The sequence below is a fragment of the Podarcis gaigeae genome (genome assembly GCF_964106915.1).
Source record: "Podarcis gaigeae genome assembly, chromosome: 5".
Lineage (NCBI taxonomy): Eukaryota > Metazoa > Chordata > Lepidosauria > Squamata > Lacertidae > Podarcis > Podarcis gaigeae.
This window is the reverse complement of record NC_139681.1, coordinates 56,384,932-56,412,854: the sequence shown is the minus strand read 5'-3', so window position 1 is coordinate 56,412,854 and position 27,923 is coordinate 56,384,932. Positions and strand designations below refer to the sequence as shown.

General features: G+C 41.2%; 2 protein-coding genes across 16 annotated transcripts in view; one reads left to right on the top strand and one right to left on the bottom strand.

Moving 5' to 3' along the window:
• The window catches only part of NEURL1 (neuralized E3 ubiquitin protein ligase 1), a 137,568-nt gene extending 131,769 nt beyond the window's left edge, over positions 1 to 5,799 (top strand). The window contains exon 6 of one of the 2 annotated variants that reach the window (XM_083741608.1): positions 61 to 5,799. In XM_083741608.1, coding sequence (XP_083597734.1) covers positions 61 to 302 — 242 coding nt within the window. In that variant the 3' untranslated portion in view covers positions 303 to 5,799. The remainder of the gene's footprint in view (positions 1 to 60) is intronic. The other variant, XM_083741607.1, reaches the window with a different exon arrangement.
• Positions 5,800 to 9,014: 3,215 nt separating this feature from the next.
• The window catches only part of SH3PXD2A (SH3 and PX domains 2A), a 253,175-nt gene continuing 234,266 nt past the window's right edge, over positions 9,015 to 27,923 (bottom strand). For all 14 annotated transcript variants that reach the window (XM_083741558.1, XM_083741560.1, XM_083741552.1 and 11 more), the window contains 4 exons: positions 26,545 to 26,879; positions 24,844 to 24,893; positions 23,048 to 23,167; positions 9,015 to 22,900 (listed from right to left, as the gene is read on the bottom strand). In XM_083741558.1, coding sequence (XP_083597684.1) covers positions 21,014 to 22,900; positions 23,048 to 23,167; positions 24,844 to 24,893; positions 26,545 to 26,879 — 2,392 coding nt within the window. In that variant the 3' untranslated portion in view covers positions 9,015 to 21,013. The remainder of the gene's footprint in view (positions 22,901 to 23,047; positions 23,168 to 24,843; positions 24,894 to 26,544; positions 26,880 to 27,923) is intronic.

The following is a 27,923-nucleotide window of genomic DNA, read 5'->3' as shown; positions in this document are numbered from 1 at the left end:
TCTTGTCCCTGGGTAGAGATGAAGACATATAAAAGAGTGACAGCATTTCTTGTATTGCAGGTACAGCTCCAAACTCTCCCGTCAGCATGCCAGAGTCCCCCCTTTCCCCTTCCATCTCAGGGTCCTGGAATGACGAGTGCACCATCTGCTATGAGAACATGGTGGATACTGTGATTTACTCCTGTGGACATATGTGTCTGTGCTACACCTGCGGGCTCAAACTCAAGAAGATGGCCAATGCCTGTTGTCCTATCTGCAGACGTGCCATCAAGGACATCATCAAGACCTATCGCAGCACCTAGAGCAGGATGGCGGGAAAAGGGTAGGGGCAGCAGGGGACATGCTCTCTCATGACAACTCAACAGAACAGGGTGGGGAGGGGCTGTCCAGCTTGCCAAAATTCCCATCCTTCCCTGTGCAACTAACTCTGAATGTTGCTACATGTGGGCAAATCCCAGAAATTTGAGGTCTAAACATTTCCTTCCTTCCTTGGCATCTAGCAGAGAGCTACTGACAACAATCTGATGTGCATCTGTCAAGAAAGGTTGAATTGCATTCCTCCTCTTTCCCTAGTTCTGGCTCCACTCACCCACCTTCCTGCAAGGATCAAATGATGCAGAATAATCAGATTTTCTTGGGTATGTTAGCAGTTTCATTATGTGAATGAATTCAACATTTTGGACGTTTAAGTGGAGTAGAAAAAGAACAAGCCATGTGAGCACTGGAACCACTTGCCAGAGCAAGAGGCATAGCCTCCCCCCATAGAAATATATCTTGCAAGTGTCTATTCCGATGGGAAGGAACTGCCTCTGCCACAAATGCACATCAGTGGCAGCTGGATCCCAAGGGAATGTGGCGTATGCTGGTGCTAAGGAAGGTGATCTTTGGGTGCTTCTTGTACTGTGCTGCATACAGGAGTCTCACTGTTAACTGACAGCCTTCAAGTTCTACTTTCTATAAATGCTCTCTTCCTTTCCACCCCAGTCTGTTCTCCCCACCCCTGGAAGCAGCTGCTGATAGTGCTACAGCATGACACTGCATCCTTTATGAGCATTTCCCCCTGCTGCTTTCCCAAACCCACTGGTTTCCTCCTTCTTTTTAAAGCATTGCACCAGACGGCTTTTTCAATGGCCAAAGGGGTGCCTTCACACCTGTTTTCTGCAAATGATGGAGTGCATTTTAGAAGCCATAAGGAAGAAGGCACACAAGGCCTTTTATCAGGACACTGAACATCTGTCTCTGCTTTTAAGGAACGTAAAAGCATCGGTAATTTAATAACCTTTGGCCAAGCTGAATGTGTGACACAGAGCTGCATCTATTTTGTTATCATGAAAAAAGAGAGACCTGAAGCAGTTTGTCTTAGTTTTTAAAAAAATGTTTATTTGGTTTTATGAAGGATTTTTAAAGTATTCTTCCCAACATGTGAAGGACAATTGTTTTGGCCTTTTTTTGCTCCCAGCACTGTGAATCTACCTGGCTTGACTGAATTCTTGGCGTTTCCCTCCATGCCTTGCTGCAGCTGATTGTGCTGCGATGGACAAATAACAAGGCCTCATTCTTCAGCAGCTCCACTATCTTCTGTGCTCCATTTGACAAATCCCACATGCATCCGGGACTGCAGCTTATCGTCACCTGGCACCAAGTGGGCTAACTACTTCTGAAATGCCACCAAATACCCCAGCTGGGAGAAACCCACAGCCCAGTTCATCAGCCTCAGCTCCCTAATATGAACACCAGAAACAGTTAGGTAAGGAAAGAGGTAGATTAAGAAAGCATTTGGAAAGGGACAGCAGATTACTGATGTCTGAGATTTTCATTTCCCTCAATGAAAAGTGTTTCGCTTCACCAACTTAGTGGACAGTTTTGCCCTCATCAGAGTCACGCCAGGCTAAATGTACAGGCAATTCCCATGTTGTGTGCGCACCGTTTTTCACTGTGGGATGCAACCCCTGTGCAAATGGAGAGTTGCCTGTATAGCATTGAGGCTGTAAATATAATGATGGCCAACTCATATCGGGAAGGCAGAAAGCCCTTTAATACAGAGGATTGGGGCACAGCATTTCTAAAAGACCCAGTTCCCTGCAACACCTAGCAGCCGCTGCCTGTAAGGAAAAAGTTAGGAGACTCTTGTTTGAAGTATACCCAGCATGGTAATATTCCTGGACTGGACTGATTCTTCTAGTACTTGCTGTCTGAGCACTTGCGGGTGCTTCAGCCTGTGCTGGACCTAGCTAATCCACAGTTTACAATAAGGATGGGGAAATTGTAGTACAGCATCACCTGGAGAGGCACAAGTTTACGGGGATCAGCACAGTGGCTGCTGAACCACCTCATCGACACCTGCCTCATGCAGGTGTGCTCCAGAGAATATAGATAACTGGTTTCCCCCCATCCAGGCATTCCTAGTCAACTTGCCCCTAGGACTCATGATCTGTAAAGATATTGTGATGTGCAATACTAAGCAATGGCACCTCTTGAAATTTAGTGTCCTTGTTGCTGGATGTGCAGAAAAGGCCTCATTTAAAATTGCCTATGTTTGGACACATGACCACCTGAGCATGTGGTGTTCAAAAGAAAAGCCTGCCTGGTTTGGCCCACTGCCCATGCTGGCTTGGTCATGGGCCGCCATTGCATTAACTGGATCCAACTGCTGGAATGTTACTGCAAATGCCACTTTGAATATTTGCACACAGCCAACTCCTCACTGGCTGGGAGCCAGCAAGCACTTTGCTGTTGGTTGTCAATCTAAGTTGACCCTTATCAAGGCAATGGATATTGTACCATGTGATAGGTTACAGGCACTTCAGGATAAAAAACAATGCAGGTGGATTGTAGCAGTCCCTTGCATAAAGGAAAACTGACTCACCTAGTCACAAACCAAAAATAGAAGCTATAGTTCCTAAGAGTTTCCTCATACTAGTCTTGGCCCACATAAATTAGCATTTTTTCCCAACCCCCCCAACCAAAAATCATTGTGTCTTGCTTTTTGTCTTGCCACCTCGAGGTGCTCATCTGTGCTCTCTTAACTGCACTCAAATCCCTAAAGAGCTTCCCATTCCACTAGTAACTTGCATCTGGCCCTCTGCAGTGTCAACCACTTGCAAAGCATTTTTAAAAAATGAGCACAAAGCCTCAAACTCCATAGCCATGACATAAGGAGAACCAGATGTAGATGGGACAACCGTATGATTTATCTCTGCCTTTGGAAGTAGGACATGGAAAGTTAATTTATGCCCCTCAAGGCAGGAGCCCTTTCCTACTGTGGCACCATAAGATCATTTGAACCAGGATCTGACAAGACCATTCTCTCTCTCTCTCTCTCTCTCTCTCTCTCTCTCTCTCTCTCTCTGTGTGTGTGTGTGTGTGTTGTCTTCCGTTGAGTTCATTGCATCTATTCCAGTATAAGTTGTGTGAAGAGAACATCTGGTACTACCTTTCATGTCCTATAGCAGAGAAGGGAACCTTTGGCCCTTTAGAAGTTGCTTAATTTCCATCACCCACAGCCACCATGACCAGTCTGGGTCAGGGAAGATCAGAATGACGGCACAGCAACATTTGAAGGTTCCCCACAGCTGCCCAATGGCCATAAGTAGATAAGAAAATTATAAACTAAGGCTGTAGTCATATGCCCACTTACTTTGGAGTTAAGTCTTTTTGCACAATCATGGCTAGAAACAGGCTGCATTCATTCTGCAAGGTTCCCATCAAATCCAGTCTCCTCCACAGCTACAGTATAAAAAGAGAGAGATAACATTTGTTTCAGCAGTTGGGGCAAGACATAATATGCAGTAACATAGGAAAGAGACAGGACCGGCATTGTCTGGAGATTTCATGCAAGACACATTCTCCTTGATCTGGTTCTGATTCTTTGTGATCAAGGAGCTCCTCTTCCCTGAATAGTTCCCTCCGTTATCTGAAGAGAGGAAGTAGGTCTGCATGTGTATTTCCTTCCCAGTAAAATATTTGCTGCCTCTACTCAGCTGATTGAGGCAGAGTGTAGGGACAGAAGCCCCACATGAGCAGATAAGTGAATATATGTGGCTTTGGAACAAGGTATTTGTGGCTATATATCTTGCTTTCACATAGTATCTAAAATCAGAGGTGAAGCTCTGCATTGTTGCATCCACAATAGCAATGGAGATATCAAAAGATGAATTAACGTATTTTATATTATTATTATTATTATTATTATTATTATTATTATTATTATTATTATTATTATGGCATATTGATATATGAGAAGGATGGGGTGAGGGGGAGAAAGCAATTCTTTAAAAATAGAGACATAGTGGGGTAGGATAGCCAAAGGCTTAAAGTACTGTAACAACACAAACATCTCCTAGGCTCGGCAGATTTTGCCAGTCAGTTTTCATATTTCCCTAGAATGTATTTTAATATGAGAAGGTGCTTTGGGAAACTTCAGCCCAGGGCTTCATATTTTAGGACACTATGCCATAGAAACTAGCACCATGTCTTCAAATGATGAATTCATAATTAAAATGCTGTGTATAGTTGATGCTGCTATTCTGCATGAGAAAAAATATTGCCTCTAGAAGAGATGTTTTATAGAAAATGCATTTAATAATATCCCTTTGGCATCACTTCTGTGGGGAGCACACTTCTTATTTTACAAACAATTGTGGCTAGTAAAATTACATGGCACACATTTCTAAACACCTAGGGGTGTGTGAGGAATAGTTTTGTTTTCTGGTTCATTGTCACTTTTAATGTTTCTTTTGTTTAATTTTCTATTTGTTTTCCCATTGCTTACAGTGGAAGACCCCAGGCAGTTTTCTCTTTTAACTTGGATGTTTTCTATCCAGTTGGTATGCAATCTACTACCTCCCCAGGGCATTAGACCCACTGAATGGGTCCCCATTTTATAGGTTCTTAGAAGCATGCTGAGGCACAGGCTAGATGCTCTGTGAACTGAACACAGCTTTCACTGGTCTCTCTCTTTCCCCCTTACTGTGACATTTCTCTGAACTGTGCATAGACTTCTTCAATGCAAAAGCAATGCCTCTAAAGCAATGCAGCTGAAAACGGAGTAAGAACTTTAATTTTCATTCAAATTCCCATTTACTATAATAACAGATGAGTAAATGAGGCTCATTTAATTTTTCATTCATGTTTCAAATACTGCACACTCTTACCTAGTAAATTAAATGCCATTAGGTTCTGAATAGATGGGTCCTAATCCAGAAATGCACATGTTCAACAGTGGACTTCATTCACGTGCTGTTCAGGTGGGGAGCTAGAGTAATTAACTTTGTGTTCAAGCCCCGCTTTGGGCAAAAGATTCCTGCACTGCAGGAAGTTGGACTAGATGTCCTTTGTGGTCCCTTCCAACTCTACAATTCTATGGTTGCCCAAATAACCTGTCTGAAATATGAGGCCTGGATTTATTCATTCCATTTTCCCTTGTGGGAAAACAAAACCCTGAGCCTGCAGATGTCAGTCACTGGTTGAGAGGAAGTTCACATACAACTCTGAATGTAAGGCTTTTAAAAGGTGAGCCATACTTACCATCTCCTTTTGTGCTTCTGCTGGAATGGGCTCTTGTCTGAAATGCTGTATTCCTTACTGAGTCATTCCTATGAAGTGTCAAAGTAGGGGTAAGGAACTTGTTCAGATTGCAGTGCCTGCTGCTTTATATTATCCACTTTTAAAATTAATCCTCCCCATGTTAATGAGTAGGAATATTTTGAAGTTGATTAAAAAATGCTTCCTTCATCGCAGCCTATTAAAACAAATAATGGATCCAGTTTATGTCCCTAATAAAGGGTTTGCCTTGACAAAGAATGGTTGTTTTTTTACCTAATCTGTTATTGATTGTGATAAACCAAAGTAACTAAATTACATGTGTTCCTAAGGTGTTGCTAATTTGCAGGAGCTGCATTCTGAAACCATAATAATTGGACTGTGGGTGGAAGGAAATATTTTTCTTTTGACTTGAAAATATTCCCACTCATTAGCTTTTTGGCAACCAGAGAAGTTGGCTCCACTCCAGTAAGGAAAACTGGACTGAAGTGAATTAAGAGAGAACCCCACACTGTACAAGTGTCTGAAAGAGGGTGGATGTCCATGCTAAAGGGGTTCTCTCTGCAAAGTTTTAATTTAAAAACAAAAGCTTTTGGCAACATGTGCTAAGAGCACATAACTAAGGTCAATCATACTCATTGCTAGAGGCAAACAGTTTCTTTTATCCAGGTAAGCCAAGGGCCCAATTCAAATCCTTATACAACAGCTGAAGAGAAAATCAGTCATGCTGCCAGCTTTGACTTGCTCAGGGTTGTGTCCATATGTACCTAAGCCAGCTCCTTCCACCTAAAGAGATATTCAGTACTCCCCCCTCCTCCCCCTTAGCAGCAGCACCCTTTTGCACATGCAAGTTCAAAGCTTGAAGGCCAATCTGTGCACAAAAATGTATTTGGGCATACAGAAATCTGGCTGAAGATGGACTCAAGGGAAGGAGGAGTGTGAAAGGGAGAACATTCTCCTTCCACTCAAGTGTGGGGATATGTATGTACGTATTGAGGACCAAAGATGGAGGCGACTTACAGAAGCTGAAAAAGAAGTGCAAGGCAGTTCATGCAGAAGAACATTTCAATGGGAGCATTATCACAATCGGTTTCATTTTCCTCTGTATTTTTGTGTCAGGATCCAGAATTCATGTGATACAATGTCATGGAAATGAGAATTTTATCTTTTAATTGCTTTATTTAAAAACAAATTTTATGTTTTGTTTATATATATATATATAAATACACACACACACACACACAATATAAAAAAGACTATTCCATTCAGTGTGAGAATTGGATAACAGTGATTGTGAATAAAGTTGATTTAGGTATGCCATGGAGGTGCTGGTGTGGGATGCTTACATTTTTTTGGGGGGGGGGACACAATACAATGGTCAATGAGCACAGGAGTCAGTGAAGTATGTGGATCTATTTCCACTTATTGAAACAAATGCCAGTAATCTAAGCACACATAACTTGGAAGCTTGTCTTATTGAACACAGGAGGGCCTTTTCTGCTAGGTAAACTGTTTCAGATCATTCATGAACAAGACATTCCTTCACACAGAATGACATTTCTTAGTGAGAAACTTCTTGGTCCAAAGGGACAGGAAGTAACTGGGCGGCTACATCCCAGTTATTTTCTGTAGCAGCTCAGCTGCCCTTCCACCACAAGTTCCTTGGGAATCATAGAGGCAGAAGGTGGTGTTCGTAACCAAGTTTTTTATATATGCTAGAAGCCACCCAGACAACCCAGTCAGATGGGCGGGGTACAAATAAATTATTATTATTTGACTTCCTTCAATACCTCATGGGTAAATGGCCAGCTATTTATGGGTGAGGCGTTATGGTTTTTGTGGTGGTATAATTTCCCCCTCTTCTTTGGTTAGCAGGCACTCTGCATCCTCCAGGGCAGCCTTGTTTTGGACTCCCATCAGCGCCAGTCAGTATGGCCAATGGTCAGGGCTGATGCAGTGCAACATCTGTAACGCACTAGGTTGAGCAAGCATGCTCCAGGGTCTCAAACACATCTCCACCACCTGTGTTTATGAAAGTACTATCAGAAACCCAGCACCCTTTGTGAGTTATTTAGAACCTACCTTTTTCTCATGAAGCTCACTGCAGCATGGAGTTCCCAGGTGGTCTTCCATCCAGGCACTGACCAGTCAGTTACAGACCTGCATAGTTTCAAGAGTTTTGCTGCATTATGTGCCTTCTGACCACACACCCCCTCAGAGTTTCTCTTGATTTAGAAAATTTACTGCTATGCTCTTATCCTACATGCTGAAATCACCAGGACTGGCTGCTGTCCTTGGGATACTTTTAAGGATCGGGGTAGATTTAACTCTTGTTGCACCCACCCACTTGACCTCTTTGAAATTCAGTGCCCTGAATGCTTCCTGCAATTAAGTGCAGCCTGTGAAAACAGCCCGACAGGGAAACCAAGCTAGTGAGAAACTGAGACTGAAACATTAGTGATACGTCATCACCACCACCTAGTGGCTAGTTTAGTGACTGGCACCCTCTACAACCATTGAAGAGTGAAGGGCAAATAGGTAAACTACGGGTTGCACACACAAAAATATGTGTTGCAAGGGACACCCATAAGCATACCAGAAACCAAGGACTGTGTAAGAAGTACACATTACCTTAAAGCTTTATATTTTACAAAAAGTACATTGTGTTTATCAACACCTATTCAAATGAATTCACAACTGTGCACTTATAGAGAGCACTTTTGAACTCAAGTGCCCATCACATATTACAAACCATATTACTCATATGACACTGATGGGAGTCTTACAAATAAAGGAAGGGCTGTGGGTCAGTGGTGCAGAAGATGCTTTGCATGCAAAACAAAACAGGTTCAATCGCCAGCCTTTCTAGGTAGGGCTGGGAATGCCCTGTCTAGAATCTGGGGAGCCAATGGACAATGGCTTGTTTGAGCCTTAAGCAGCTTCCCCTCTTTCCACCTCTTCGGCTCATTTCACATTCCAATCCAGAAAAGGCAATTCTTAAATCATGAGTTCTGAAGTTACCTGAATTACTTAAAAACCAGTGTGTACTGGTTTAAGGATTTCTACCTTTTCTGCCTTAATAGTTTCCTTTCCATATTTATACCTCCATGATAATTCCTTATTTCCTTACCTCCTTTAGTTTCATGGATACAGCAAGGCCAACGTAAGTACTTCTTAAAAAAAAAAAGATCATTGGGAATTTATTTTTGTGAGGATGCTGATCATTCTGTCCATAAGGAAGGACAAGATATGCTGTGCAGACAAGAAGCTACAGTAGAAAGCCGCATATTCAGCTGTTGGCAGAAATAAAGGTTGGTTGTTGAAGCCTACACTCCAGGGACGCCAGTTTTAACTGCTTTGGCATTTATTTTTCTTTCTTCTTCTTAAAATCATGTGGCATATAATTTTTTATGAACTACAATACAATAAATAAAATACAAACTCAATAAAAAGAAACTAAGCAACAATTGGAACACAATTAAAAAGATCAAAAACTTTATTATTTTTTCATAGGACATAGAAGAGACCATGTAAACAAATGGAAATTGAAAAAGCAACAACTTACAATTTGCAAGCATTTGAAGATAAGAGTATCCTTTACCCTTCTCCAAATGTACAATGTCTGAATCCCAAAGGTATTTTGTGGGTTTTTGAAGTGCCTGATGCCCTGGGTAAGATCTTTTTAGTTTAACAGGACACTTGCATCATTGATTTAACACATACACACTCAAAACCCAACAACAACAACATAAATATAAAAATTAAAGTTCATATTATTAGCACCACCTTTGGTCCAAGCAATGAGTAAACTGGGAGATGACTGTGAGGTACGGTTAGTTATCAAGTCCTCTCTGCCTGAGACATTGAATATTATATTGTGGTTTCACATTGCAAAAACCTGGGAGTAAAACAGGCTGCAGCCTAGTCTCTCTTGGCAGACCCTAAAACAAACATAAAAGCCTCTGACTAATAACTACTATGTGTCCCCATAGGAGAGTGCGCTTAGAGTGGCAATATTCCTCAATTCCCTTCCAAGTGTAAGCACTGCGCAGTCCCAAGGATATCTGCTCCACAATGGCTAAGAATGGTGAGCACAACTCTGTTTTGTGCTGCTTCACAGGATCTGAAGAGTTGTGCCCCAACATGTTCTGGGACATAGTAAGGGATCTTAGGAGAACACATCTCCCTTTGCATGTTGCCCACATGGTGCTTATAAAAAGCATAATTAGCCAAAGTGAAAACTTGAGCCTCAGCTGTATATTGACAAGCTGTACACACTTAGAACTGTTTTCGCTGTATAGAATCTTGCACATCACACGGACATTTTCCTAGTCAGGGGTTCTGATTCAGCCTAATCTTAGTACAAAGGCAGACCAGATGGAATTTCAAAAAAGGAACTGCTGTTTCCATGGTCATTCTGCTATGGCATCATCTAAGGCACACAGATTCCAACAAGACTGAAGTGAGCACAAGGAGCATATAGCAGAGAGACCCATAAAATAGAGGACTGTTGGGCCAAAACATGTACAAAGATTTAGTTTCTATATTTAGGGATCAGTTTATCAAGAATCATTAATAGCACATGGTTGCTGGTGGGGAGAAAACTGAATATGGAGCTATATGCCTCAGAGTCTTTAAATCTTTTAGTCAAGTATATAGATGACAACTATTTGATCTGACAGCATTTCCCCATGAGTCTATGCAAGAATCCAGTGCAGCACTCACCTCTCAAATTCCAATGTCAAGAACTCATAAAATCTCCTTATAATACCTAGATATAAAATGCTCCACCTGGATGGATCTACATTTACATTGGTAACAACTGCAACAGTACAACGCCTTCTTCCAAATCACATTTCAGAAGCTCCAGTTGCCATAACAAAGACAGACAAACCTGTAGAATTTCAGCATTTGAAGATCACAAGAGTGGGACCATAAATCATTATCAGATGAGTTGTGATCATAAAACGACTGACTTTGACTACCAGGCCACCTTCTGACTACACTGCCATCATGACTCCCACTTTACTAACCCCAGTGGGCACCAGACTGAATATTCACATACTTGGTTGTTCCACAAAGCTTTCATTCTGGCAAAACCTTTTGTTCAAACAAGGTGAAACCATGATGGCCAAGAAGGTCATCAACAGTGCAACATGGCCTCAAGTTTTGAAAGGAAATCTGGAAATGGCAAAAATCTAACCAGCACACAACTTCTCATTCAATATCACAGGTTACATGAAAAGGCCAACTGTTGTTTAAAATTACTTGACCAAAAAATAGATTTTTTTTGTTTAACTATAAGAAGGTAATTTACTGCATATAACCTTTAGTTTCCTCTTGTGAATTTGATTGCTGGGACATTCCAAAATCAGTTTAAGAGGGGACCAAGTTAGATCAAACAGGTGTCATCCTTTGTTGCGTTTGTTTTGTACAGAGACTACTAATGTGATATTTTAAAGGTTAACTGTGTTTCCTCAGTCACTGTTAAAGAAATGGTGATGTGAGCTAAGGTAATTTCACCATAGTTGTTCTCTGTTGTGAGATGATTTAAACAAAACTAATACTTGCCCCAAATGATTTTTGTGAATGTGGCCAACATCCTTTTGCAGAAACCATTTTACTATGCAAACAGATTTATATTCTTCCTATAAATTCACTGTCATCTTTGATAACGAGCACAATAACAGTAAAATGCAACAGCTAGTTTTGTTTATCTTCTGCTTTTTTCTATTCCATATTTATTAGAGATCCACTAAAGGTCACATGCAACTTTTAACAATAGTGGTCATCTAGGGGTGGACTAACCCCCCCCCTCAATATTTTGTTAACAGTACTTAACATTCAACTGTTTGAACAGATTAGCTAGAGGAAAAATAAATGGACAAGGACTACCCAAATCTATCATAGGACTCTTTATCTTCTCTTTCTCCAAAGTTTGATTCCCTCCTGGATTCTTTCTTATAACAAATCCAACCACAAAAAAAGATTCACTCTTCAACTTGCTCTCCCAACAGTAACCAATCCAACTTCAATAATAAACCTTCTGAAAAAACAAGCCAAACAAAACCAAAAGCAAACTTCGCTCCCCATCTCTATCACACAGCCCAAGAACCAACCACACATCCTACATCGTCTCCTCACCAACATACTCTCTCAGACTTTTGACAATTACATTCACCTTTATGTTAAATAACCATTTCAAGAGGGTCATTGAAAGAACAATACTCAATATCAACTACTTGGAAGATTGGTAACAATCACAAGGCATTCAAATTCTGCTTCACTGTCCTGACTGTTTCTTGTAAAAAGGAAACCTTAATCCTTTTTATTGATTACTCTTTTTTTAGATTTCAGGCAAAACAGTAATTTGCTGCCTGCTTTTGGTTTTCTGCACAAGTCTCTAAATTTCAAACTCATAAACAACTCTCCGGTTAACTTTTTGCATAGTAAAAGGCTGCAGTTAGAACTTGTTGCACACAAAATCCCCAATAAAGTTCTGGCTCAAAAGGTGTAGGTGAAGCTTTGCCAAACCAAAAATGCTGAGATGGCAAGTTTTAAAATGCTGCAAAAATGAGATCACCAGCTGGCTCCCTCTTTCATTTCTCATCAACAATTGGCTGTTTAAGTGAAGTAGAGCCACTTGGATTAAAGCCAGCTTAAAAACACAACTTGGCTATGCTGTCATGCCAGCTCCAGTCATTTCATGAACCTCTAGACTACTTGATATAGAAAACATTACTGCTTCAGATTACGAACTTCAGGATACAGATTCATATATTGCAATAAGTTCATATATTGAACTTTTGGCAATAATGGGAGACACAGATGAAACACAGAGCAGTGATGTATGTTCATGCACTGAAACATAAAAAGCACCCAGAATGTCAGACCAGGCATAAATATATATATGTGTTCCTATTTTTTTTTTTTTAAATGGAGATCCAATCTATTCCTCCTCAGTCATAATCCAGTTACCTCTTTTGACTGTTACCAAAAGATTACAGCCTCCCCGGCCCAGCCAATTTGGTTTAATAGCAAACAGGAGTCTCAGCACAGGACAATAGTGGCTGTTATGTTGCACAAGGAAAATGTGTTAAAACGACAGTGTGAAACTTTCAGTCAATTTGGTTTTAAAGAAAGGGAAAATTGCACTCATCAACCATCTAAAATACTGCTGTGTGGGGCCAGCCCACCCTGTAAACCTAGACTGAAAGGGACCCACTTTTACTTGGTCATGTTGAGCCTAAGAGATCTTATCACAACTTAGGAGGAGAAAACCCTGAAAACAGAAACCTGATTCCAAATAGGAGTCTTACTCAAAGCAGGCTTGCAATACCTTCAAGGATACAAACCCCACCAGACACCCCCACTTCCACTTTAACATGCACACATGCATACTCAAGCACTCACCATTATTATTATTATTTTTAAAAAAAACTTTAAAAAAGTAAAAGAGGGATCTCTTAAATTGTTATTCCAGAAGGCTCTATACAGTGCTGTGGAGACTTGAGCAACAGCAGTTGAAGAGCTGGCTCAAGGAGCTCCAATTACTGACCTCCAAGGATGCTGGGCAAGGTCACATGTACAGTACTTGATTCAAATATCACAAAAATCAAAATTAAAAATAACAACAACCTGTGAACAGATATGGTAAAGGAATTGACCGAGACGCTAACAAGAACCTTGAAGCAAGGACATAAAGCCCATGAGATCACTTTAGGACCTAATGAGTTTTCCGTGTATTTGTCAATGATCTCTACACATCTCCAAAAAAATAAAAATTAAAAAATACCCACATCCTTAAAAAAGCACATATTTACAAAAAACCCAAAAAAAACTTCAGCTCTCCCAATCCGTACCTGCTAAATGCTTAGTTTATGTACAGTACCCCTGATTTAGCTGCAAACGTGTACGCCTAGAGTCTCAAAAAGGAGGCTTGGATTATGGCAGATGGATTATGACTATTTAGCAGCAAAAATCCAGTTGCGATTTGAAATGTATTACAGTCAGCAGTGTAGTTCTTCCTGCCAACTTTGTGTGTGCACGCACAGAGTTCAAATTTCATGAAACTAAACACTGAGACAAGAACCAGGGTCTCCTGATGCCAATTGCAAATTTATGTTGCTCTCCTGGACTCAGTTGCTTTTTTCTTTTTTTCTTTTAAGAACACTGGAGGTGTAAAAATCACCAAATAATGCTCCTGCACAAGATCCACTGGGATCTGGGAGTAAGTCCCATAGAACACAATAAGGCTTCACTTCAAATAGGCATGTATAGGAATGTGCCATGGGCATAGCCAAGGGGGGCATAATCAATAAAATTCAATAAAAATACATAGCAAACTGAGGTTCTGCCCCCCCCAACAAAAAGCCTGGCTATGCACATGAAATGCACTGAAAGAGCATTTTATTTTCATGAACATTTAAGCAATATTGCTGTGGAACTGCCTCATTGTGAGTTCAAAGGCTTGAGTACTTGAGTACAAGTGCCCAGCACAAAAATGAAGACCCTGATCTTGGGCTGCTAAAGATAGGAACCTTTCCTGTTCTTATCAGTGGAAAGAGATACAGCAGGCCATGCACCAACAAGCACATCTTTTCTTGCAAATGGCCTGATTCTGAAAGGCATGGAGCACTAAGGGATCATGAGGTAGAGACTGATTTGACATGCTGTGCTTCAAGCATACAATTAATCCTCATGTTGTCTCATGAGTGATTTCCCCCCTCAACACATGTATTCCATGCTAACTAAAACCACCCAGCGGCACAATCCTATACATGTCTACTCGGAAGTAAGCCCCACTGACTTGCATGGGACTTCCTCCTAGGTGAGTATAAGAAAGCAGCCTTAGCTGAACAAACTGAATTTTGTAAGGAAGAAAAAATGAGTATTAGAAAGAAAAAGGGTGTTGAACAGTCACTAACACACACAAACAAGTCACACTTCTATTCAACTGTGATGCACTTGTGTAACCACTACTGCACTCAGCCACCACAGTAAATTCACACTTACAATCCATTTATACCAGAATTTTTCTGCTGCCTCCTCTCTTTTTCTCAATGGTTCCCTTCCTCTCATTCCTCATTTCCCCCCCAAGAGTGCATGACTGGATAATGACAAGACTTTTAAAAATCACACTGTGCGTTCCACTTTTAAGTCCTGGATGAGGGGCCTGTTTAATTTCTTTCAATATTGCACATATCCTCCAACTGGATTTTATCTTGAAAATGAAAAAAAAAAAGGGAGGGGGGACGTAACCCAAAAACCAACAACACACACATACACATGAGAAAAATGTAAATGAACAAACTAGCTAATGAGATCTAAACTTAAATACTAGTATTTCTATTCTGTAAATGCTAGTAGTATGAAAATAATGAATGTTTAACCCAGATTCCCTTCGGTTTCTCATAAATGATAGAAAGCACGTTAACACATTTCTAAACAGAGAAAAGCAATGAGTATAATTTTACAATAAAATATGCCACACTAATATTTGAAAGTAGTTTAAACAAACAATTCTATAATGCCTTCGTCAAAATGTTCAGTGTTGCTACTGAAAGAAACTTTTTTGGAAATTGCTCATCATCAGAGACAAATGCAGACGTTGCTACTGCATTGTAAACTTGAAACACAAATGCACTTGTTCGCCTACCTCAGTATCTAGTCCTGAATTAGCCAGTCTGTAATGTTCCTTGCCAGTTACCTGTACAAATGAGCATTTTAAAGAAGTCCCACCCAAATTATTTTGTATTCAATTGGGGCTATGACCCTAAGCAACACTTGTACTGGAGTCAATGGGACTTAATTCCCTGTAGATGTGTTAAGGAGTAAGTGCTATATATTTTTTCGCACAGAGGAGCTGTTTTGACAAGGACTTCAGTCACTGGAAAGTTGGGCCAGAATCCAAAAAGGGTTTGAAGCTAGTTCCATCAGTGCAAGGAACTTTATGCCCATGGTTTCCTTCAGCAGCACCCCTCCCCATATCAGCCCAATATTACATAGCAAAACAGTTCAGAAATATGGAACTTTCATAAGCAGTTAGTGATATGGCTGGGAGCGGTGTGGTGGGCGGCAGCTGTAGTCAAATTCATGGCTGGTAAAAGCCCCTCACATGAGCCCAGGTGGCTCCAAATTGATATTTTGATATACGTTAACCAGGCATTCAAATTTTCAGTGAGGCCTAGTTCTCAAGAAAGAGCCAGGTGGTAAACCTTTATCTGAACTGAAACACTTCAGACTGCAGATAGGGAAAGATCTGATTGAAAGACCTGCCTCAGAAAAACAAAACGGAACAAGAACAAAAAACAAAAGAAGAATTCCTGCATACAGAAAACAAAATGTTAAGGAAATGACTTCAAGGCTACACCTTACCTGGCCTATGCAGGTAAGTTTGTGGATGTGGTGGATCATTCAAGCATGGAAGCATCCATTGCAGACACAGGTTTGCTACCTCATCAGCTTTTTGAGAAATAAACTTAAGTCTCAGCTTGAAAGAAATTGCAATAGGCAACAGGTATATGCAGGAAGAGTCAAAGAGAAATAGTGTTCACTAGAATTAAAAAACAAAACAAAACAGGAAGAGTATCTTTTCAGGCATTATATAAAACCGCAATAACGAACTCAGAAGTGCTCATTATTATTAAAGTTGCAGTATACAGCAGAACAAAAAAGTTTCAAATTTTTGGTTTTTTGTTTTCAAAAAAAGATGATTGGTTGTTGTTGGTTTTTTTTACTTTTGCTTTCTCAATCATTCCCATTTCACATATTTTTTTTTGAAAGCATGGATGACCAAGGTACGGTAATCTCAAATAATCAGGAAAATAACTAGAAAGCCACTCCTCCTTCCACAAGAGGGCACTCCGACTTCAAAATATTTTATTCAGTAGCTCCCTGGAGAATTAAAATAGTGAATTAGTTAACTCTGAAAGTACAATTATTATTAAATTGCAACTTGATTTTTGATTAGTTTTTAGAAGTACAAAATACTTTTTCCCACCAAAATGCTGCAGATATTTTACAACCATTTGAATGGGACTATAGTGTTTGTGCAGTGAGATCATGAAGACTTGTCACAAGTAATTGTGAATAGGCCTGGTGCTGCATTTAATTTTCCAGTTCTGAAAAAGTTTCCTAGATATGACCTATCAGCTAAAGTGGGAAACGTAAATTGCATACCAGTAACAGTGAAACTGACTAAAGGTGCTTTCTAGTGTCCTTTATTCCACCCCTTTCATACATCATGAAATCGCCTCCAAGCTTGTCCAACACGTGTGCATGCCCAAGCTATATCTTGTGTGCACAAGCACACAAATATATTTGTGTGTGTCTTGCAGAAAGCACAACATCAGGAACAGCAAGTAGATGCAAAGCTGAGAGCAGCTCAGAAGTTAACTTTGCTACTTGCTCAGAACCTCATCACCATAATCACATAAAGTATATTATAATATTGGCTACTGGACCACATCTGTTGGGCAACTGAATATTGCTTTCTTTTTTATGCACAATAGATCCTACTCCTCAAGTATTTGTATACATATTTCAGTAATTATTGATGAGCAAACTGATCTCATAAATAGGAGACCTCTGCAAGAAAACAGGGCTTACAGATACCATGCCTGCTCTGTATCATATTGATAGCAAATAGATATTGTTTTTGTGGGTAGCAGCCACATGCTTAATATGCAGCAAGAAAGGCGTATGTTCTCAGGAGAACAATTTAGAACAATTTAGCAGACAGCGATCTTCTGCACATAGGACTGGAGAATGGTCAACAGTCATCCATTAAGCGCTGGGGCTAGCAGAATATATTGAAGACTTCTAGGGAATCTGGTGGTGGGATGGGGGCTTGTTCAATTACTACTTCAGATCAGCTCCTCACATTTACTCAGGGCTGCACACGTTTAAGGAATATAACTAGCTGATCCACTGCTCTCCAAATCTGAAATATATGTCCCTTTTCCTTAGCAGAAAGTTGACACTTGCTAACTGAATCTACTGTATTTTGAGAGTCCAATGGCTCAATGTAGAAAAGTTGGGAGCTGCACATTTAGCTTTCCCAGGAGATGATGGCATCTTTAGAACAAAACTGTATAGTACAATTTTTAAATAATCATAAATTATTTTAATAAATAGGTGAACTTTTTTTAAAAAATGACAATTTATACTGCACCTTTAAATAATGCACTTGGTTTTTTCTGCATTTTGGTTTAAATTGTTAAAGTGCATTAATTCAAAAATAATGAACCACTTCCTTATCATTATTGTTAAAAAATAAATCATAAACATTAATATGAGTTGCTAAATCACTACTATTAGTACTGCAATCTAGCAGATTACTTTATGGTTTTGCTCTATTTAATACTGTCCAGCAGAAGAACATAATACTTCTATTTATAATCTCACAGCAGCTCTGGCAGTTCTTTTAACAATGGCTGCTAAGGTTTCAGCAGACTTTTAAAATGAAGAGAAACTTCCAAGAGGCAGAGCTGCTAGGCCTTAGGAAGAAAAGCTCAGGAAAAACACCTACACCTTTTACTTTGCAGTGTAGATCATGACCTTCTCCCCATGGGCTCTTCCACTGAGCGCGTCACAGGCCTCTCCATCCCTTCCTGTTTCACACAAGCCAACCCTTCTTCCATGCTTATTTATCCAATATAAACAATAGTATGGAAGGTGGTGGCAGCCAAACTTTAATGGTGTCTCAACAGATCAAACTGAAAGGACAATTGGCACATGAGCTGCAGAAATCAACCCCTCCCCCAACATTTCTCATTGATTCAAGACGCGTAACACCATATTTTTGTTTAAAGAGAAAGAGAGATGAATCAAGTGAGAATTATGTAATGTTTCCCAAAGACCAAACATCTCCCCATTATATTTGATTTTGAATCCTTTGGAAGAAATGCATCCATTCAGTTCGTTCAAATCTTTCCATTCTTTTCTCTTTCACCTAGTGGAAGGCATGAAGTGTTGCTGGAAGATGAAAGAGTTATTTATATTATTTATTCTTGCACAGTAACACAGACACAGCTGGTTTTCTTCTCTTGACACACAAAATGCTGGGCCTCAGGACAGAGACATCAAACTCTCATCTGAGAGTCGGTATTCTTAAGCAAAGGCCTTCCGGTGTTTCCTTTTTTACAATTATAAAGTTTATTTAAGGGCTGGTGTTTGAGGCCACGGGGAGGGGGATACACTTTGCACCCAAGCCTTTTTCCCCCAGTGGCTTTTCATTTTTTCCATGCTCTCCCACAAATGTTCTATCTTTGAAGTTTCATGCTTATAAATATCAATGGTGGGGGTAGAAACAGAAATGGAGAGACTGTCCATGTGTGCAGGTGAGCAGGTGCTTGAACAGGTATATTCTCCACTCAATAGTGTTCTCATTCAATTGCTTTGCAGGTTTTGAAAGTATCAGGTGCTTCTCTCCCAACACAGAGTAATGTTCAAGTGAATACAACGGAAGAGGGATTCCTACTGCTTGCTCTTAAAAAGGGGGAAATAAAAAGTTTAGGACACAGATGGTTCAAAAATAAAAATCATCCCGCAAATATACAAATTAAAAACAATTGTGCAGACAGTAAAATGCATGGCTTTTTTCTCTCTTCCCTGCCCCAACTTTGTAAACACAGATGCTTCTCTCCTGGCTGAGAATGGGCATTCATATCTGGAAACAACACTTAAATACAAACTGTATGGGTCTCCTTGCTTTGTTTTTATTTTAAATTTGTTACTCCCGGTATTCTTGATCTTAAGCACTGTGAGCGTTCTGACATGCATGCACAATTCCTGCACTGGCACTGTCCGCCTCATTTCCACATGAGGATGCACACGGGGTATCACTCCTCTATCAATGAAGGGCATGCGGAAGAGCATGGACACGTAGAAGCTCCATGTTTACATATAGACACTCCTGCACCTCAAGTAGCACCTGGAGTGGGCAACTGGCTGTGGTGCAGTGGCTTCAAGGTATCCCTTACTCCTTACAGAAAAATAACTTCTTACTCTCTTCTACTGGCAAGGAAATGTTTTTACATCATGCACAATAGAGAGATCCAATCCCTGTGAACATGAATAAATTATTTCCTTCATAGGAAACAATGGAAAGCCCCTGCAAAACAAAGGCCCATTATGTGGAAGCAAATCCCCTCCACTCAGGGCCAAGTCACCTACTTTGGCAGGTGGAGCCATGCAGATGGCTCTGGAGAAGCCATCACCACTGTGCTACATGACTCATTGGCGTGGTTTTCAAGCCACAGGAGGCCACTGTGCGGCCACAAGAGCTGAAGCCTTATGGGGCTTTGGGATGGGAGCAGAGTGCATGCACAGCTTAAGGAGTTGTGCAGAAGCACTGGTGGAAGCAAGCCTGGTAATTCTGACCTGAAGAGGAAGGGAAGAGTTCTTGAGAAATCCCTTTCCGTTTAGCAAAGGCTTATGGATGGCCAAGGAGCCAAACCCATGATGGTCCATGAGCCAGCAAATGGGGCTTTGTGGAACAGCAGATTCCCTGTTTAAGCTACAGACAACTGATATTCCCTGCATTCAGATGAAACTTTGCTGCTTCATAGTCCAATATGAGGCTCTGGATAGCAAAGTATGTGACAAACCCTTTCAAAGTACTTTCAGTATTGGTTGTTCAGAAGAACCTCAAAATAAAACATTAAATTTTGAGATCAATAAGTTTGCACAAGAGGTGTGTTGCAAACACATAATTTTTAGTGTGCATACAAACACCTAGGAACCACATTAAAGTTTGACTACACATCTAATTCCAATAATAATAGTAAAACAAACTTGACCCCTTCCCCAAACAGTTGACACAGAGATCACCACAGGACAGAAGCATGACCGGTGCCATTGGGGGAAACTGACAATATGCACTTAATGTCAGGTACTAGCAATGCACAGTGAAAAAGCTCCAAGCCTTCAATCTGGAGACAAGAATGTGATAGCTGAGGGCCAACACTGGATTTCTTGAGTTTCCCCACTTGCTCTGCTGACTGAAAGATATCTTGCTGGTGGTGGAGACTCATCCACAGCTTGGAAACACTTTCGCACACTCCATGTGGAAGAAATGAACAAGCAGGTTTTTTTAACATGTCCAGGTTGGCACCAAACTCCCCACCATTTGCAAGTCGATGCACAGGTCCAAACTATACTGTGAAAGGCACGCATTTGGTTTCCTTTTATGACAACCAGGATGGTGGAATAGTGAACCACGTTGCACTCAAAATTATGAAAGTCTTCACCAAAACAGAAAGAGAATGCCATTAGTTCCAGCTGCCTTTTTCCTTGATATTTGCTGAACAAGCCAATTCCTTCAAACACCCTCAAAGACGGCAGCAAAGGTCAGATCAACAGTCCCTTGTATATTAGATAGAATAAAAAGGGAATAAAATCATTGTATTTCCTCCCTTCCTTCCGTATGTACACAGTATAAAAGTATAAATAATGGAATTTAAAGACTCTAATTCTTTTTCTCCAAATAATTCGAGGGCACCCAGCCTTTAAAAGGTTTTCCTCCATCCATGATCTGACAGTACCACCAACCATTTGGGTTCCTTTCCAGGACCTCCATGCAGACACCTTCCTGAAATCCAGCAGTTTCTTCGTCCCCCTCATAATCTGCAATGGAGATGTAGATATCCTTAAGGTTATTGTGAATGAACTGGGATTTTTCAATGGGCTTGGGCCTGACTGTGGACACTGGGATTCCATTGCGCTCAGAAGGTACGTAGGAACTTGTCTCAGACCCCTCAGAACCCAGCCGATCAGTGTGCTTTATCTTAGAATCACTAGTCTGAGGTTGGGCAGCATTGAAAGAAGAGTTGCGGCGTACTGCCCTCAGGTGGTCTGTGGCAGTAAGAGACTCATTCCTACGCAGGGAACAAGGCAAGTTATTATCCTTGGGTGGTGGGGAGACAAACACTGACTGTGGCCTCACTGCTAGTTGCCTAACCCCATTCCGCAATTTGACAGACCCAGATGTTTTAGAAAAGCCACCAGGTGGTTTGCTGGGAATGGGAGGCGTTGCTCTCTTGCTCTGGTTGATGGTGTTGAGTGCTTGGACCTTCTTCTCTATCTTCTCCAAACTGTTGGATTTGTTTTCATTCCTTCTGTTCTTGGCCACTGAGATGTTAGCCTCATTCGAAGCGGTTTCCCGTTGCTGGTTATCAGACAGTACCAGATAGTGAGAAGGAGCCCAGCCTTCTGTGTCTCCATATCTCAAATACCACCACCCACTTGTTTGCTTTTCTAGAACTTCCACTGTTATCCCCGCTGGGAAGCTGATCTCAGAATCTTGAACTTTCTGGTAAGAATCAGTAGTTACATAGATACATTTTGAGGAGTTGTTTTCATTCTCTGCCTTGTTTGGCTGGCTGGAGTAGAATATGGCATGGGAATGAGTGGGAATGAGATCTGCAGAGCTTCTTCTGAATGACTCTTCTGGGTTTCCAGAAGCTGTCCGAGGTGGACTTTCAGACTCTTCACTTCTTGAACCTTTAAGTCCGCCTCTCAGCTGTCCAGTTGGTCTCAGCTGGTGACGTAAAGTGCTGATGTCCATCCTTTCTTGGCTTTGGGAGTCTGCTTTGTTCAGGAAAGGTTTTGGTCTCACCATTGGTTTTGCCCTGCTAGACACTGCCTCCCCAGTATCCCTCTTTAGCCCAGTTTTGGGCATGCTACTTAAACCAACGTCTGAAGCGGACCTTGGCTTTGTCTCCTCATTCCGGGGGTAGTGCGGCTTCCCAAGGTTTGGCTGAATGCTCTTGTCGCTTTTGGGCTTCAGGAGGGAAGACTTGGGAGAAACAGAACACGGAGAATTTCTTTGGATCAGAGACAGTGATGAACTTCTTTGAGAATCAGAGTCCCCACTAGATTCTTTGCTTGACAAAGCATCTTCGATGTATGGCCTGAAGCCTTCATTTTCATAGATGGTCTCCTCTTCATGTGCTACATCTTCAGATGACTCTCCAACTCGGAATTTTGCCCTTTGGAGGGTTGACACAGGGGAAGGCTTGAGTAGATGGAACATGCCTCTCTCTAAGCTGCCATCTTCCCCTTGGCTCAGCTCAGACTCAGAGTCAGCACCAAAGGCAGGCACATCATACTCTGGCTCCTCATACTTTTGCTTGTCCTGGGCATCTCCTGAAGATATGGTTCCAGCAACTGTTCCTTCTTCAGAGTCTTTTGATTTATTGGGAGGTGCTGGGGGAGGAACTTTGGGTCTGGTCAAAGTACTTGTTCGCCTGTTTAAATTTGGCTTCTTCCTTTTGTCAATGTATGATGCTGGAGCCCAGCCTTCCTTTTCACCAATCTGCACATACCACCAGCCACCAGAATTCTTGTCAATAACCTAGAGAGGGATTAACATAGAGATTAATTTGGGAGGAAAAAGACAAAATAATAGCACATTATTTTTTATCTATGCTACCGTCACATTTCTGCCTAAGGTTTAGCAGCTACCCATCACTCATTAGCTTGTTTCCCTTTCTAGGCTTACCTCCGCCTTTTGTCCCCCATGAAAGCTGATCCCATCAGAGATACAAGACTGGAACTCTGCAATGGTGTAGTATTCAACTTCCACTGATGGTGGCTCAGGAGGTTTAGGCAGCTGGAAGCCCTGCAGTGAGAAAAAGCAATAAGGAGAGTAGTTAAAAGTGGCAATAGGGTGCAGAGGGAAGGAGGGAAAATTAAGGTTTTATTTTATTTTATTTTATTTTATTTTAAGAAAGCTGCTTGCATTTTAAGCAAGGAAGTGAGATGAATAAATGTCAGCCCAGATATTAAAAGCTCATAAGCCATTGCATCAAGGGGTAGCTAGGATGTGGCCCTCCAGATATTGCTGGACTACAATTTCCATCAGATCCAGTGACATGGCCAATCGCCAAGGATAATGGGGACTGTAGTCCAGCTATCCCTTAAACCTGGTGGCCAATCAAGGAGAATGGGTGTTACCAGTCCAGTGATGCAGCTCTCAGTCAGTTTTAAACTTCCTCAATTCAAATACATTAGTGAGATTTCCACTTCCTACGGAATGGGAAGAAGACGAAAACCCTTGAAGCAGGAAGACCTGCTGTGCTGCCATCTCCATTCCCCGTTTTTAAATGACTGGATAATGTGGATGGATGCATAGGAGCTTAAAACTCACAAGCCTTGAACAACTTAAAAATATTAAGTGGAAATTGCTTCATAGTAGAAATCCTACAGCAGAGGTGGCTAGGTTTTGGGGTTTGTTTTTTTTACATTAAGGGCAACACTGATGGTTCACCTCAGTAATAGTTATAATCACTCAAGCAAGATTATAAGACCTGAGGGAGGTAGAACGCAGAGAAAACATTCAAATACACACAATGAAAAAATCTATATTCAACCCAACCTTTTAACTATTGCTGAAACCATTTTGACAGTGTATATTTCTTCTCCCACCTTTTTTGTGAAGGGAAAAAAGGGCAGATGAGGGAAACAGGATGAAGAGCCTTTCTTCATTGGACAGTTTATATTTCTCTAGATTAAATGCTTTACAAAATGGCATGCCACTGGAATGAGCAAATCCAGGCCTGCATTTGATAGAGGTGGGTGTGGCAGGAAAATAGGTATTTTAAGGACAAACTTGGTCTAGTACATTAAAGAAGTGGAAGCTTGCACGTACATATTCACACTATAACCTATGTATGGTACAACTCAAAATGAAGAGACAGGAGTATGTGGGGGATGGAATAAAACTCAGTTCTGTAATACAGCTGTAGCTCATGGATCACTAATAGCTCCAAACAATTTTTGACAAGTTAGAAAGGCTACATCCACAACATATATTTAAGGTACTTGGATATCACTTTTTAAGAGCCACTGCTTTCCCCCCAAGAATCTTGGGAACTGAAGTTTTTAAGGGTGCTGAGAGTTTTTGGAGATCCCCTCAAAGAGCTACAATTCTGAGAGTGGTTTAACAATCTATCATTCTTCCCAGGAAACTCTGGAAACAGTAGTTCTGTGAAGGGAATAGGAGCCTCCTAATAACTCTCAGTACCCTTATTAAACTACACTTCCCATGATTTTTTGGGAGAAGCAATGACCATTTAAAATGGTATCATAGTGCTTTAACTGTATGGTGTGAATGTGGCCAAAGACAATATAAAAGTAGTATGTGCACAACTGGGAAAACAAAAGAGGGTAATTCTTCCCACTTTCTTTCTTCCTGTTCCACTTGGACCTGAGTGCAACAGATTAAGAGGTGTTGCATTTGTGCAAAGTTAAATATTTGCAAGTGCAATTGGAAGTATAAAAGAAATTAGCACTCACCAAACTAGATTCTCTTCTTGGGGGAGGTCTGGTTCTTAGATTTGGAGAACCTAGTGAAAGAAAAAAATATTCCATATTTAACCAGAACAGGCACATGCACATCCAAGCTTCAATGTTCTGCCAGCAATTAAAATAAAAATTAACGTGTCCAAGAAAAATAAAATAATTTATTTGTTACAATAATTTAATAACAATTTTTAAGGCGCAAAGCCTTCCTGGGCACCTTATGTTTTTAAACAAAATACAAATAACATACTTATGAAAACCAACAGAGCAGCAAAGTCAGCATAAAAACAGGACTGACAACTCTCCAAGACTCCCACAAGCGCCAGATGTTTTAGATTACAACCTGTGCTGGCTGGGGCTGATGGGAGTTGGGGTCCAAAACAACTGGAGGGCACCAGGTTGGCAAAGGCCTGTCTACAAGCTCTAAGAGGTCTAGACAAATGAAAAGGTCTTCACCTGCCCCCACCCCAAAAGGGTTACTATGTGCTGAAGCCAGAACTGATCTGCTTTATCTGAGACACGGGAGAGTAATAATTAAAACAGATGATTCTTTTAATCTTGCCAAATTATGTTGGATGGAACTGATGGTGGGGGCAAGGTGCAAAGAAGTCAAAATAAAACCAGTGGGTTTTTGGAGTTAAGCCAACATAGTATGGGAATTTTGTCTTGTTTTCTATGATGCCCAGAAACATGGCATGGCTATTCACAACAATGGAGCTCCTTTCATGTGATCTTTGCATGCAGAGAGGGGAACAAGATGACCATATGGTCCCTGTCTCCATTCTGCACACCTTCAAGTAAGAACTGTATGGAGCCTATGAAAACAGAGCTGTAAATACAGATGACTCTCTCCATGGCTTTTGGAACCCTGACAGGATTATACTTCTGTGGGCTCTGTTCTGACCTTCAAGTGACTGTACTGAAGCAGAGCTTGCTGCCATGATTCCATGCCCCCTCTTTATGTCTGTTCAATCACTCTAGATGTGAACAACTGAAAAACCCTTGTGCTAATACTGTATAGAAATCTAGACTTTTAGGAGCAATTCACCAGAAGGGGGCATCAGATGTCTTCCCAAAAGATGAGTCTATGCAGGAATCATGTCACATTCAGGATCATAGCAATCAATCACAGACTGGTGGTTGTCAGACTTTTTGCAGACAAACATCAGCCAAGGGGCCTAGCCAGGTGTAGCCTGCACTCCTTATTAATATTCCACTCTGCCCTGCAAGACTTGCTATCATATGCATTCATCTATCCTCCCTCCTCTGTATATTTCTGGTGCCAACTCCATTTTCACAAACCTCTCGTTTCAATCATAGTTTTTAATGGCTTAATTGGTATAATCATATAACTTTAAATTCACCCATTTTCTATATTTAAGAATGAGCTGGGGTCCCCATATGTTGTTGGATGACATTTCCCATCATCCCTGACCATTTGGCAAGATGACCGTGGATGCTGGGAGTTGGAGTCCAACAACTTTTGAGGGCCCAAGGCAAAAGCACCACCCATCACCCTTGATCACTGGGCCATGCTGGCTGGGGCTGATGGGAGATGTAGTCCCCTAAACATCTGAAGAACCGGGCTGAGGAAGCTGCTCTCAACTAGTATTTTCCTCAATCCATCAGAAGTTGTTGACCCTTCCAACCTGCCCCAGCAGTAAATAAGTAGCTAGGAGTCTACTATGGCCTTACTTATTTGAGCTCTTTGTGGCGCAATCCGTGCTATGGCTGGAGAACCCTGTGCCAATTTTGAAATCTGTTTGTCTTGAGTCATCATGGCATTGCCATTAGAATCATTGCATAAGATGGGCAAGCTTATCTCCTTCTTGGTGATGTGGGATTCTGCTGTTTCAATTTCTGACTGGGTTTCCTTGTCACTAGAGGATTTCTTATTCAACAGGTTGCTGATCTCCATGATGTTTCCTATAATTTCCACTGGCCCCGTCAAGTTCTTTTTCCTTGATGGAAGGTCATCTTTTGCTTTTTTCAGGTACGAGGCTGGGGCCCAGCCCTCTTTGCCTAAATACCTAGAAATAGAAAACGCAAATATATTCAGTTTTCTGTGCCTCAAAATCTGACATGGTGTTGCAGGATGATGTACAGGAATAGAATTAGAATCCCCATGCACACCTTAAAATGCATGCAAAAAAACCCTACTAATGGAAAGTGACTATAACCACACAGTTGCCGGTCAGTGCTGCAATACTGAAATGAAGCAGAGATGATAAGCCTGTGGTCCTCTAGCTATGGTTAAACTCCAAATCCCATCAGCCCTAGCTGCCTAGCAACTGGTAAGTGTGCTCCAGGAATCCTACTTTGGAAATACAAAACCCAATAGTCACTGGATCCTGGATGCTTCCAGATAGCCAGATAGTCATTGCAAAGAGGTCATTGAGATATCACTAAATGGGTAGGTAGAGATGGGGTTTTTAGACTTGGAGATATTTCCTGGAAAGGGAAAAATGGGGGGTGGGGGTGGCACTTTTATGCCAACAATTCCACGTGGACATTGAAAGAGGGGGGGAAAGCATGCAAAGGGAACACTGATGCCCATCTGGAAGCACCCCCAGCATTGGGGGAGCTAACCCAATAATAAAGTTTACTTTGAATCAAAGCTCACAAGGACTTAAAACCAGATGGAGTTACAAATGCCATGGGCTTAGTTGCAGAAATATAACCTACTCTTCTGAAATTTTCTTCCTTCCCCTTTTGCCCCTCTAGCAAGCAGCTTCAATGGCAGGCCACTCCTCCTCCTCCTCCTGCCACCACTAGCTGGGTGTGTGTGTATGTGCTTCGAACCTTCTTCCCTTGCACAGCAGCAGCAGGAGAAGCAGACGCCCCCTAATTCTCGTCCCCCATGAGTTGGCGTCCCTGCATTAAGCACATTATCTGACAGGCTATTTGCTTGCACAGTTTCCCATAGCTGTGGAAGACAACAGTTCAATTTAAGAGTTTAGGGTTAGAACAGTAACCACTTGTGAACCTTCTCAACATTCATAATACTGTAAAGGAAAATGGAGCAGGGGAGGGAGGACAACATTCGGATGCACTGGAGAGTGGAATGCAACAAG